This window comes from Lathyrus oleraceus, chromosome 4 (assembly GCF_024323335.1).
Source record: "Lathyrus oleraceus cultivar Zhongwan6 chromosome 4, CAAS_Psat_ZW6_1.0, whole genome shotgun sequence".
In the NCBI taxonomy this organism is placed as follows: domain Eukaryota; kingdom Viridiplantae; phylum Streptophyta; class Magnoliopsida; order Fabales; family Fabaceae; genus Lathyrus; species Lathyrus oleraceus.
This window is the reverse complement of record NC_066582.1, coordinates 301885573-301900211: the sequence shown is the minus strand read 5'-3', so window position 1 is coordinate 301900211 and position 14639 is coordinate 301885573. Positions and strand designations below refer to the sequence as shown.

Here is a 14639-nt window from a genome sequence, read left to right as displayed (position 1 = left end):
TAACCGGTTAACACCCTGGGTTAACCGGTTAACGCAGGACAAAACACATTTTTTGGCAAAACGCAACAGTGTTAACCGGTTAACGCCCTGGGTTAACCGGTTAACGCAGGCAAAACAACACATTTTCACAAAATATAACAGTGTTAACCGGTTAACGCCCTGGGTTAACCGGTTAACGCAGACAAAACAGCAGTTCCTGCGCTAACACAAGGCAGAATGCAGAGTTCTCCGCATTTTCCGCCGTTGGAGGACTTCCGGACCTCCGATTCAATTTCCGTAAAAAGCTATACGTTCGGGGGAACACGACTCACACAATTACGGACTCAATTACAGCTTTAATACAACTTATTCATCACAATTTTTCTCAGCATTCTAAATCCCAATTAGGGTAATTCAACGGTTTATCACTACCCATTACATGTTAATCTATAATACCCATTAAACGACGATAAACCCCCCTTACCTGAGATAATCCGGCAATCTCTAAGCTTCAAGCTTTTCCTTTCTTCAACCTTTGCTCTCTAGCTCTTCCTCTTTGCCCTTTCTCCACTTTCCACTTTTCAGCCGCTTCTCTGTTTCGTGTGAAAACTCTTTACCAAAAATGAAAACCCTTTTCTCTTATTCCAACTTATATATTTTCCACTAATTATTATTCCAAATAATAATAATAATAATAATCCAATAATTCAATTTATTTAATTAAATTAATAAATATATTATTAACTTAATTTAAATAATTCTCTTATTTTATTCGGGGTGTTACAACTCTCCCCCACTAAAAGAGTTTTCGTCCTCGAAAACATACCTCAAGCAAATAACTCTGGATAAGACTCTTTCATCTGACTCTCCAGTTCCCAAGTCACATTGCCACCTGCTGGTCCTCCCCAAGCTACTTTCACTAAGGCAATCTCTTTACCCCGCAACTGCTTCAACTCTCGATCCTCAATCCTCATAGGCGATATTTCAACAGTCAGGTTATCTCTCACCTGTACATCATCTACTTGGATCACATGCGACGGATCATGAATGTACCTCCTCAACTGAGACACATGAAAAACCTCATGCAAATTCGCAAGTGACGGCGGTAAAGCGATACGATAGGCTACCTCTCCTATCCTCTCCAAAATCTGATAAGGACCAATAAATCAGGTGTCAACTTCTTTGACTTCAAAGCTCGACCAACCCCAGTTATCGGAGTAACACGAAGAAACACGTGATCTCCCTCTCGGAACTCAAGTGATTTCCTCCTCTTGTCATGATAACTCTTCTGACGACTCTGAGCAATTCTCATCTTCTCCTGAATCATCTTAATCTTTTCCGTAGTTTGTTGAACAATTTCCGGTCCAACCACAGCACTCTCACCGGACTCATACCAACATAAAGGTGTCCGACATCTCCTACCATACAAAGCTTCAAACGGCGCCATACCAATCCTCGAATGAAAACTATTGTTGTAGGTAAACTCAATCAAAGGTAAATAACAATCCCAAGCACCTCCCTTTTCCAAAACACAAGCCCTCAAAAGATCCTCTAGCGACTGAATCGTCCTCTCAGTCTGACCATCAGTCTGCGGATGATATGCAGAACTCAATCTCAGCTTAGTTCCCAAAGCCCTCTGCAAACCTTCCCAGAACTTCGATGTAAATCTAGGATCTCTGTCCGAAACAATACTCGACGGAATACCATGCAAACTTACAATGTTCTCAATATACAACTCAGCTAATCTCTCTAACGGATAATCCATTCTGATCGGAATGAAATGAGCCGATTTTGTCAATCTGTCAACAATCACCCAAATAGCTTCAAAATTCTTACTTGTTCTCGGTAACCCAGAAACAAAATTCATACTGATACTATCCCACTTCCACTCTGGAATAGCCAACGGTTGCATTAGCCCAGACGGCTTCTGATGCTCAATCTTTGACTTCTGACAAGTCAAACAAGAATAAACAAAACTCGCAATTTCTCTTTTCATCCCCGGCCACCAAAATAACTTTTTCAAATCGTGATACATCTTCGTAGCTCCAGGATGAATACTCAACCCACTACGATGCCCTTCTTCAAGAATACTCTTCTTAAGTTCGATAACATCCGGAATGCACACCCGACTACCAAATCTCAAAACACCATTCTCATCAACTCTGAATTCGCCACCTTGACCTTGATTCACTAGAGTCAACTTATCAACCAAAAGCACATCGGATTTCTGACCCTCTCTGATCTCATCCAGAATACCACTTGTTAACTTCAACATTCCCAATTTAACACTATTGTGAGTACTCTCACACACCAAACTCAAGTCTCTAAACTGCTCAATTAAATCCAATTCCTTAACCATTAGCATAGACATATGTAATGATTTCCGACTCAATGCATCAGCCACTACGTTTGCTTTACCCGGATGGTAATTCAAACCAAAGTCATAATCCTTCAGAAACTCTAACCATCTTCTCTGTCTCATATTCAGCTCTTTCTGATCAAACAAATACTTTAAACTTTTATGGTCACTGAAAACCTCAAATCTTGACCCGTACAAGTAATGCCTCCATAACTTCAGAACAAACACCACAGCCGCCAACTCTAAATCGTGCGTCGGATAGTTCCTCTCATGAACTCTCAGCTGTCTTGAAGCATAGGCTATAACCTGCTTATTCTGCATCAACACGCCACCCAAACCCAACAATGAAGCATCACAGTAAACTTCAAATGATTCCGACGAACTCGGTAATATCAGAATAGGAGCAGTAGTTAACCTTCTCTTTAACTCTTGGAAACCTTCTTCACATTTTGAGTCCCAAACAAACGCTTGCCCCTTCCTAGTCAACATCGTCAATGGTAACGCCAACTTAGAAAATCCCTCAATGAACTTCTTATAATAACCAGCCAAACCAAGGAAACTTCGAATCTCAGCAACAGACTTCGGAGCTTCCCACTTAGATACCGCTTCTATCTTGGAAGGATCAACAACAACACCACCTCTTGAAATCACATGACCAAGAAAACTAACCTCTTCTAACCAAAATTCACACTTAGACAGTTTAGCAAATAACTTCTTTTCTCGTAGAACTCCCAAAACCACTCTCAACTGTTCAGTATGCTCTTCTTCAGATTTCGAATACACCAAAATATCATCAATAAACACCACAACAAACTTGTCTAGGTACGGATGGAAAATCCTATTCATATACTCCATAAATACTCCAGGCGCATTAGTCACACCAAAAGGCATTACAGAATACTCATAATGTCCATACCTTGTTCTGAAAGCAGTCTTCTGAATATCCTCGGTTTTCACACGGATCTGATGATACCCAGATCTCAAATCTATTTTGCTGAACACACTTGCACCAACCAACTGATCCATCAAATCATCAATCCTCGGCAAAGGATACCGATTCTTGATCGTCACTTTATTCAGTTGCCTGTAGTCCACACACAACCTCATCGTACCTTCTTTCTTCTTAACCAATAGCACTGGTGCACCCCACGGTGACACACTCGGACGAATAAATTTCTTATCCAACAGATCTTCCAACTGACTCTTCAATTCAGTTAACTCAACAGCAGACATACGGTACGGAGCCATCGATATCGGCCGAGTACCAGGTAACAAATCAATCGAGAACTCCACTTCGCGCTCTGGCGGTAAATCATTCACCTCTTCCGGAAACACATCAGGAAAATCACACACCACTGCTAGATCGCCAATCACCAGTTTATCTTTAGCCTCCAAAGTCGCTAACAGCATAAACAACTCTGCCCCATCAGCTACTTCCTCATTCACTTGCCTTGCTGATAGAAACAAACTCTTTCCCTCCTCAATCTCAGGAAAGACCACCGTCTTATCAAAACAGTTGATAGAAACTCGGTTAAACACCAACCAGTTCATACCCAGAATAACATCAATCTGCACTAGTGGAAGACACACTAGGTCCATCCCAAAGTCTCTACCAAAAATACTCAAAGGACAATTTAAACAAACCGAAGTAGTAGTCACTGAACCCTTCGCAGAAGTATCAATTACCATACTACCAAACATCTCAGATATCTCTAACTTAAGTTTCACAGCACAATCCAAAGATATAAAGGAATGAGTCGCACCTGTGTCAATAATAGCTACAAGAGGAAAGCCATTAATATAACACGTACCTCGGATAAGTCTGTCCTCACTGGAGGTTTGAGTTCCGGTCAATGCGAACACCTTCCCAGTTTGAGATTTCTTTGGCTTCTGACACTGACTTCCAATATGCCCTTCTTCGCCACAATTAAAACAAATCATTTCCTTGTGCTTGCAATCAGCTATTGCATGACCAGTCTTACCACAACGAAAACATCTCTTTACTTCAGCAGTGCATACATTACTCTTATGACCAGCCTGACCACATTTGAAGCAAACTATACCAGCAGGAGCACCTCTCCTACTGGTCCTCTGAGCCGGAGCAGCTCCTTGTTTCCCTCTTTCCACTGGGGCATCATACGGCTTTCCACGATTTTGATGTTGCTTGCCCCTGCGGTCACTGACAATCTTGTAATGAGCATTATTGTCTTCTTCAAATATCCTGCAGCTATCAACCAATTCAGTAAAAATGCGTATCTTCTGATACCCAACAACCTTCTTAATTTCAGAGCGCAGTCCATTTTCAAACTTGATGCACTTTGAAAATTCAGCACCAGCACCAGTGTAATGAGGATAAAATTTGGACAGCTCCACAAATTTCGCAGCATAATCAGTGACAGACATGTTTCCTTGCTTCAGCTCAAGGAACTCAATTTCCTTCTTACCACGGACATCTTCCGGATAATACTTTCTCATGAATTCCCTACGGAATACATCCCAAGTAATGACTTCACCTGCCACGGTCAACCTCTCGTGAGTCTCTAGCCACCAGTCATCAGCTTCGACTGCTAGCATGTGAGTACCATACCGAACCTTCTGAGCTGGAGTGCAATCCATAACACGGAAGATTCTCTCAATCTCTTTCAACCATCCCAAGGCTGCATCTGGATCATGCTTCCCTTTAAACACCGGCGGATTCTCTCTCTGAAAAGTCGCCAAGCTACGTGATCCAGCATCACCACCAGCATTTGGCAAGTTCTGCACAGCTTGTGCCATTGCTTGCATTGCGGCAGCCATTGCAGCATCATTCCTTCCAGCCATTCCAACTTATCAATACAACACAACTTAAAAGTTAGATTAGTAACAATACACAATTGTTAGACAGTAACGACACGACAACTGGCCGGACAGACCGACCTGCTCTGATACCACTTATGTAACACCCTTCAAAAATACCCCAAATATTTAATTTACAACAACAAATATATAAATCAGAGTAATTATTGCAGTTAAGGGTGTCACACAACACTTCACACATTTCACCATAAAAATCAGTCATGCTCATTATTTAATTCAACATAAACACTTCTTGCAAAATACGCAGCGGATAGAGATCATTCAACATATGTAATACATTACACATAAAATTATTCAACAAGTTAAAACATCCCGTCCCGATGTTACATCTATCAGAGCATGACCCACTAAGGAGACCACACTAGACTCCAAGCACTAGCTTCTACTCACTCACTGCTCGTTACCTGAAAAATAGTTGTAAGGGTGAGTTCCTCAATCGATATAATAAGCATTATAAATCATCATGTAATGCTAAGTAAATTTACACGTTAATCACCCTAATCATATCATGCATTCAGTAACGGCACATCAACTCAAATATCATACTCAATAACAACGTAAAATGCAACTCAATAACAACATAAAATGCAACTCAAATGAGACTCGACTCGTCATGCATGTGGTACCAATCGGAGTAAAACTCCCAACTTAAAATCATTGCCATTTTATTGGGCATCAAGGCATAAGCCTTCAACTTTCAACTTAAAATTTGCCAATCCAGGCCAACGTGGTGTGAGCAAAGCTCCGACTTAATGCATATGAATGTACATGGCATACACGACTTTACAATTCCGACAACATAATAATAATAGCAACACAACAAGGTTTTCAACATAATCAACTTATAATCAACTTTGGCTCATCAAGCCTACAACTCAGTATTTTTAACAACTTTCCGTACACGGAACAACTTAACAACTCAGTCATACTTGCATCGACACTTTATAACACAAACCCAACAAATTTTACTCATCAAAATTGACTACAATATTACTTCATAACATAACTCAATCCCTACTATGTCACACACCAACCTAGGCAAATCACCAAGTATGCTCACAACATTAAAATATCAATTTTTCACTTTTCCAACAGTGTTAACCGGTTAACGCCCTGGGTTAACCGGTTAACGCAGGACAAAACACATTTTTTGGCAAAACGCAACAGTGTTAACCGGTTAACGCCCTGGGTTAACCGGTTAACGCAGGCAAAACAACACATTTTCACAAAATATAACAGTGTTAACCGGTTAACGCCCTGGGTTAACCGGTTAACGCAGACAAAACAGCAGTTCCTGCGCTAACACAAGGCAGAATGCAGAGTTCTCCGCATTTTCCGCCGTTGGAGGACTTCCGGACCTCCGATTCAATTTCCGTAAAAAGCTATACGTTCGGGGGAACACGACTCACACAATTACGGACTCAATTACAGCTTTAATACAACTTATTCATCACAATTTTTCTCAGCATTCTAAATCCCAATTAGGGTAATTCAACGGTTTATCACTACCCATTACATGTTAATCTATAATACCCATTAAACGACGATAAACCCCCCTTACCTGAGATAATCCGGCAATCTCTAAGCTTCAAGCTTTTCCGTTCTTCAACCTTTGCTCTCTAGCTCTTCCTCTTTGCCCTTTCTCCACTTTCCACTTTTCAGCCGCTTCTCTGTTTCACGTGAAAACTCTTTACCAAAAATGAAAACCCTTTTCTCTTATTCCAACTTATATATTTTCCACTAATTATTATTCCAAATAATAATAATAATAATAATCCAATAATTCAATTTATTTAATTAAATTAATAAATATATTATTAACTTAATTTAAATAATTCTCTTATTTTATTCGGGGTGTTACAACTCTCCCCCACTAAAAGAGTTTTCGTCCTCGAAAACATACCTCAAGCAAATAACTCTGGATAAGACTCTTTCATCTGACTCTCCAGTTCCCAAGTCACATTGCCACCTGCTGGTCCTCCCCAAGCTACTTTCACTAAGGCAATCTCTTTACCCCGCAACTGCTTCAACTCTCGATCCTCAATCCTCATAGGCGATATTTCAACAGTCAGGTTATCTCTCACCTGTACATCATCTACTTGGATCACATGCGACGGATCATGAATGTACCTCCTCAACTGAGACACATGAAAAACCTCATGCAAATTCGCAAGTGACGGCGGTAAAGCGATACGATAGGCTACCTCTCCTATCCTCTCTAAAATCTGATAAGGACCAATAAATCGAGGTGTCAACTTCTTTGACTTCAAAGCTCGACCAACCCCAGTTATCGGAGTAACACGAAGAAACACGTGATTTCCTCCTCTTGTCATGATAACTCTTCTGACGACTCTGAGCAATTCTCATCTTCTCCTGAATCATCTTAATCTTTTCCGTAGTTTGTTGAACAATTTCCGGTCCAACCACAGCACTCTCACCGGACTCATACCAACATAAAGGTGTCCGACATCTCCTACTATATAAAGCTTCAAACGGCGCCATACCAATGCTCGAATGAAAACTATTGTTGTAGGTAAACTCAATCAAAGGTAAATAACAATCCCAAGCACCTCCCTTTTCCAAAACACAAGCCCTCAAAAGATCCTCTAGCGACTGAATCGTCCTCTCAGTCTGACCATCAGTCTGCGGATGATATGCAGAACTCAAGCATCTGAAGAAAATGATTCAGATGATGTGCATGTTATTCGTCGTGATCATGAAGAGGGGATATGAGAAAACTAGTAAGTAAATGTTGTATATCCCTTTGACATTTATAATTAATCATTTTACTCCTTTTTAATCATTGTACTATATATTTAATATTGTTGTTGATTGACCTAATTAGTTTCAAATGTTGTTCAAACTATAGGTGCTTAAGGACAAGTGACAAATCCTATTGGACATCCTAGAAAGCTTTCCATTTTGGTTATTGCTTTTGTTTCATAATCCTTTGTTTTAGTTTTGATGTAAAATTATAAAGTGTGTGCCATTTTGAATTTGTGTTTTGTTTAATCAATGAATATTTGTGGTACAATATTTCAGATTGAGAAATTGGCAAAATATACAATGTATTTTTTTTCCAGGAATATGCAAAATATGGTTCTATATTCAGGAATATGATTTTGTAATACAGGTGCAAACGATAGTACAAAAAAAATTATCCCCTTAGTGTTTACATAAAACCGAGGTAATAACATTGAGATATTACCTCGGCGTTTACATAAAACCAAGTAAATAACATTGGGTGCACCATCTAGTTCTGAAAACAATAAAAATGCAAATATTCAGGATCAAATCCACGACCTTTTAATTTCTAACCTCAGTTTTAAAAACACTGAGGTGACAAGTGATTACTTTTCATGTCTCCCTTTGTTACCTCGCCTGTCTTGCCGATGTTAAATATATTTTGCGACCGACGTTAGATGTGTTATTTATAGTAGTGGGTGCCTATCAATATTGCATAAAATAGACTATTGATACAACTCATCTAAGGGTCAATGAGAACTGACAACTCCTCTGAAAAATATAAACCCCTCTAAAGGTAAAAAAAAATTGTTGGCTATTATGTAGGAATTAGGAACCAACAAGAAATTGTTTCATTGATAAGAAACTTTAATGTCTGAATTATTATAGTGTATGTGGTGGAAAAATGGAAGATGATAAACACATTTTCTTGTATTTCCCCCAAAGTATTGAGTTGTTAGGGGGAAATGACATGATGGCCTATTATACAATAGGTGTCGATTGATAACATCTCATTCATATCAATAATTTTCTCTATTTTATAGGAAATACATCAAGACCAACAAGCACTTCCGTTTAATGGAGTATTTGGAAGGGTAGAAATAGTCATATATAAAACCAAATTGAAGACTCGACGAAAATAATTTGTGAATGTGCCTCTTACATACTTTTAGGATGGTGAAATGCATATCAACTCCGGTAGAGAAATACCAATCAATATCAAACCCATATGCATCATACTTGGATAAAACCTTCAACGTGTCGTCTCAAATGTATAACAGAACTTTCTCATCTACTTATAATAAGGTAGGTATAAATGATTGTGTACGAGATGAACATGGACCATTTTGGTAGCTCAGAAGGATTGGGTTTCACCTATTATCGAGGTCAATATGAGGGAGACTTTATGCCTTCTAGCAGTCATCAAAATAATGCATGAGCCTGACTTGGATGAAGTGGAGTTTGAGAAAGATTCTAAAAGTGTAGCAGATAATGTGAATAACCAACAACTGAGTTTGTTAGAGTTTGGTAAGATTATTAACAAATGTTAACTCTTGCTAGCTCTTTATTTTTGAACTCGCGTATTAAGTTTGCTAGAAGACAAACTAATAAAGTTGCTTAGACTTTAATACATATACATATGACTTTATCTTTTATTAACTTTCAAAATTTTATCAATATTTCATTATATATTCAACCTTTGCTTTTTAATCATATGAATTAAGCATTTTCGTATAAAAAAATATTTAATAAATAAGTAAAAATTAATAATTATTGCATACAAAATTCAAATTTAAGTTTTTCAAAATTACTCATCTTTAGTTGAATTGAATTAACCACTTAATCCAACAATGCCTTCTATTTATTTTAAAAGAATTTTCAAAACTACATTTTAGGATTTTGTTTAAATAATTAAAAAAGGAAAAATTTATATTTTTTAAAAAAAATGATATGATTATTACTTTGACAAATATTGAATATATATTTTTAAGGAAAAATTTCTAGTCATAAATTCGTTAAACTATTCATATGGCACATGACTTTTATTCTTTTTTAAAAATAGACATTAAAAAAAACTCAAGTGGTGCTTTTCATTGATGTATCAAATAATTTTTTATCCTTTAAAATATATATTTCTAACAAACATCAAAATGGATTTTATCACCAAACCAGGTAATAACTTTCTTTTTCCAACAGTAAAAACACCTGCCCCATCTACTGCCATTTGTTTATAATATTTACTTTAATGAAAAAAATTATTAATAACAGTACTATTTTTTTTAAAATCCAAAATTCACTATAGATTAAATTAAATAACCATAATATTATATGAATCTCTATTTCCTGGCCATTAATAATGGAATCAAGGACATGCAATTAAATTTCTATAACTATATTTAAAGACAACTTTATTAGTAAAGTAAAACCCCACATCTTTGTCTCCTAAGTGAGAAACTTATTTATCATTAGGAAAATAATTGCAACTTACACATGCACTCACTTCAATGGAATATTAGACAGATTGATACAGAGAAGCTATAATTTTTAAAAATTATTTTTATTAATTAAAAAATTATTATTTTTTCTTTATTTCTTTTTTCCAAATGCTAAATGCCACTTTGACATCTAATAACCAACATGTATATTCATTCTAAAAATAAAGCAAACCTAGCTGTTTTTCTTTTTCATGTATATAGAAGATAAAACAAATTAGAGTTTCTTTTCTCTCTCTCTATCTCTTTCTTTTAATTTAACATTAGCAACTTTACATATAATAAGAAAAAAAAAGAGTGATATATATTGAAGGTGATGTATAGAAACATATAGATTCAAACATCTCTTCTTCTTTCCCTCACTCTACCCTCTCCTCTAAAAAAATATTCACTTTTTAATAGAATAATATTTTCAAGATTAATTTGTGCATCCTCTTTCAGTTTTCAAGAACATGTTTTTGATAGTTCCTTTCCAAATATGCACCTAGAGAGAGAGAGAAACAATAGCAAGGATCAATCTTCATTTGTGATATAGCTATTGAAGAAAGATTAGTAGAATTTTTGGCTTGCAATGATATGGCTTTCTTTCCATCAAATTTCATGCTTCAAACTTCTCATCAAGATGACCATCATCAACCTCCACCTTCACTCAACTCAATTATAACCTCATGCGCACCTCAAGATTACCATGGTACCCTCTCTCTCTATAACACTCGCATAAAATCAACCTAGTGTAATCTGGGTTTTAATTAACGGTCGCGGTCGCATCAGAGTTCTTAATATTTTAGAGAATTACAGTCAAATGCAACTGATGCAACCCCAATCAATTATGTTGTTTAACATTAAAAACTATTAGGTCGTGGCCCAGATCCCGGTCGCCATCCTTTATTTATGGTATTACTATTAAGTTAATATATATCATGTTTTAAATGTTGTTGTTGTTGTTGTAGGAGGAGTATCCTTTTTGGGAAAGAGATCTATGTCGTTTTCCGGGATAGAACTCGGAGAAGAAGCGAATGTGGAAGAAGAATTATCGGACGACGGATCGCAGTTAGGGGAGAAGAAGAGAAGGCTTAACATGGAACAAGTGAAGACCCTTGAGAAAAGCTTTGAGTTAGGAAACAAGCTTGAACCTGAGAGGAAAATGCAGCTTGCAAGGGCTCTTGGACTTCAACCAAGACAAATTGCTATATGGTTTCAAAACAGAAGGGCTAGATGGAAGACAAAACAGTTGGAGAAAGACTATGATGTTCTTAAAAGACAATATGATTCTGTTAAGGCTGATAATGATGCACTTCAAGCTCAGAACCAGAAGCTTCAGTCAGAGGTTTGTGTTGTAAATTCTCTTCTTAATTAATTATTCATGATGATATAATACTCTCTTAACGAATCAAAGCGATTAGAGCTCAATCTCAACTTATAGATATTTATGATCCAGTTTGATGATGGCTTAAATGATTTGTTTTGTTTTATGTTAACTTTTTAAAAGAAGGTTGGTATAGTAGAAAAAGAGATAAAAACATATATAAAATCATATATAATTAATGTTTGTGTTTTGATTTTCAATTATTACCATGATTATAAAATAGGATTGAAGAGATGTTAAATTTGTGCTATATTCGATAAGATGAGATTGTTTTGATTTTAAATTAATACCATGATTATAAATTAGGATTAAAGAGATGTTAAATTTGTGCTATATTAGATAAGATGAGATTGTTTTGATTATGTAAATAAAGCTTGAAATCATGATTGAGCAGCAAGTTTCTGAGAAACAGTTTGTTACTACAAAAACGAATGCGATAAATCAGTATGAAAGATGCTGATATTGATCCTGTTATTAACTATGTTTACAATGAATAAGAAACTACTGCAAAAAGACCCTAATCAATAATCAATATCATTAAGCCAAGTGGCCCCTAGAGTTATTTAAAAGAAATTTAAATTTTTCTTTTTTAATATAAAAGAAATTTCAATTTTCAGATCACCTTTATTTTTTCTTTCATCAATTTCACCCATTAGTAACAACTTTTTCCAAAAGCTGCTTTTTTTCTCTGTATCATTATAAAGATACTGTCTATCAATGACATGTTTCTCTTGCATGGTTTCCTCACTTTGTACAAAAACACTAAAATCATGTGATTCATCACCTTTAACTTTACACTCCAAGCAGAAAAAAAAGCTTTTTTACCTTGTAACTTACTTATTTTACCGTTTTCCAATGTTTTTCAGATATTGGCACTGAAAAATAGAGAACCAACAGAATCAATCAACCTAAACAAAGAAACAGAAGGATCAAGCAGCAACAGAAGTGAAAACAGTTCAGAAATCAAGTTGGATATTTCAACAAGGACGACACAAACAGCTATTGATAGTCCTTTATCCACTCAACAACAAACAAGCATAAACCTCTTTCCATCTTCTTCTAGACCAACACTAGTTCCTCATCAACTCTTTCAAACCAATTCGACAAGACAAGACATTAATCAGTGCCAAAAGATTGATCACATGGTTAAAGAAGAGAGTTTGAGTAACATGTTTTCTGCCATTGATGATCAATCTGGATTATGGCCATGGTTGGAGCAACAACACTTCAATTGATCAAATAAAAGAGTTTTCAGATTTAAAATTTTCTTGATTATCATACTCGCGCATGTTCGGATAAACAACGACTTTATGTCGTAGTGATTTTGACAAAAATACGCTATGAACTTTTAATAAAATCACAGTGTCGCTGTAATTTTGTCGAATTTACTGTCGATTTATTCAGTTGCGAAAGTTATAAACTTTGTTTTGGTGAACTTGATGTATAAAATAGGATATATATCAAGCATAATTTTTCAAGTAGAAGTTGAAATATATATATTCTTTCCAGTAATTAGTGAAATATTGCAGATTTGAATTTGATATTTCGCTATACTTTGAATTGAGCTGGTTTTCCGGAGTTGAAATATTTTATATAAAAGAATAGAAGGGTTCAGTTCTTCTATGCATTTGATTGATTATAATGTGACAGGATATGTTGAAAATTTGATAGTTATGGATGATGGAGAAAATTTACAATAAAATATGAAATAGTACTAGTTGGTGTCTGATTGCATGCAATTATAGAATGGCCCACAGAAATAAAGAGAGATTCTCTTGTTACATATTTTTTAAAATTCAATAATTGTTGCTTGCTTTTGAATCAAAACAATAGTACTATTATTAGAGGAAATATTTTAGCCTAGAGGTAAAGAATTAGCTAATAAAAGAAAGAGGTAGAATGTAAAGAATATTTTATGGTGATATCAACATCATGAATAGGTTGAAAGGGTGAAGAAAATCCAGTGGAAATTGACAAAAGTGCGGATAAAAAAGGGAAAAAGGAATCAAGCTCGGATTTCAAGAGAGGGAAAAAGACAAGGAGATGGAGAAAAAAAATGTTGGAATGAAACAAAGAGAGTTGGAAATGGTCATATTCTCGTGAATGAGACGTTGTCGAATAATTTCTTGTTTCATGACAAACAAAGGAGCGGGGAAATGGATCAGTTTAGTCTTGATTCACTGTTTTCATGTGAAGTCACTTGTCATCGCCTTTCGTTTTGCGTCTTTACCATATATCTCTTTGTTTTTCCTTTATGTGGGAAATAGAGAAATTGGATCAACAGGAGAGTTTTGTGGACATTTGTTTCATCAAGATTAGAAGTTAATTCATAATTTAACTAATACAGCCGTGTTCGGCGCTTGGCAGCAGCGAGACCATCGGGGGACCCCGTATGAAGGATTCCTCCGGCAGTCTTCTTGGCAGCAGCGCGATCGTAGAAGGGGGCAACCCTATGCGTCTTTTCATATGAAGCATTATCTTATAACATTTCATCTTATCTACAAATCAAAGATTAATTAAGACAAAGCAATAACAATCATCTAACTGTAATACAACTTTCCGTTAGATGTATTTTGTATGATGTAAAAATTTGAATACTTTAACGTTTATGTATATTTGAAGATATCCTCTTAATCTTAATGTGCATCTTAGCATGCGGAAAAATATTTTGGAAATGATTTAGAAAATGTTAGAAATGATTCTACATGACAAAAATGTATTTTTATGCAAGACACTAGCTTATGTGTCGACACATATGTTGTATGAGTCGACACATGTTGATGAGTTTTAAAGTCTGTAGCGCCTGTTTAATATGTTAATTTTTGAGGGGTTTCAGATCGAC

At 36.0% G+C, this 14639-nt stretch overlaps 1 protein-coding gene across 1 annotated transcript; it reads left to right on the top strand.

Annotated features, from left to right (window-relative positions):
• The first annotated feature begins 10721 nt into the window (after positions 1-10721).
• Positions 10722-13309, top strand: LOC127075240 (homeobox-leucine zipper protein ATHB-13). Its single transcript, XM_051016726.1, has 3 exons — positions 10722-11122; positions 11382-11758; positions 12664-13309. The coding sequence occupies exons 1-3, from the start codon at positions 11008-11010 to the stop codon at positions 13030-13032; spliced, it is 861 nt and encodes a 286-aa protein (XP_050872683.1). The 5' UTR covers positions 10722-11007; the 3' UTR covers positions 13033-13309.
• Positions 13310-14639: the final 1330 nt, after the last annotated feature.

Coding starts and splice junctions, on each gene's coding strand:
- LOC127075240 (XM_051016726.1), top strand. CDS start 11,008: ATGGCTTTCTTTCCATCAAATTTCATGCTTCAAACTTCTCATCAAGAT. Junction 11,123..11,381: donor CGCACCTCAAGATTACCATG/GTACCCTCTCTC, acceptor TTGTTGTTGTAG/GAGGAGTATCCTTTTTGGGA. Junction 11,759..12,663: donor ACCAGAAGCTTCAGTCAGAG/GTTTGTGTTGTA, acceptor AATGTTTTTCAG/ATATTGGCACTGAAAAATAG.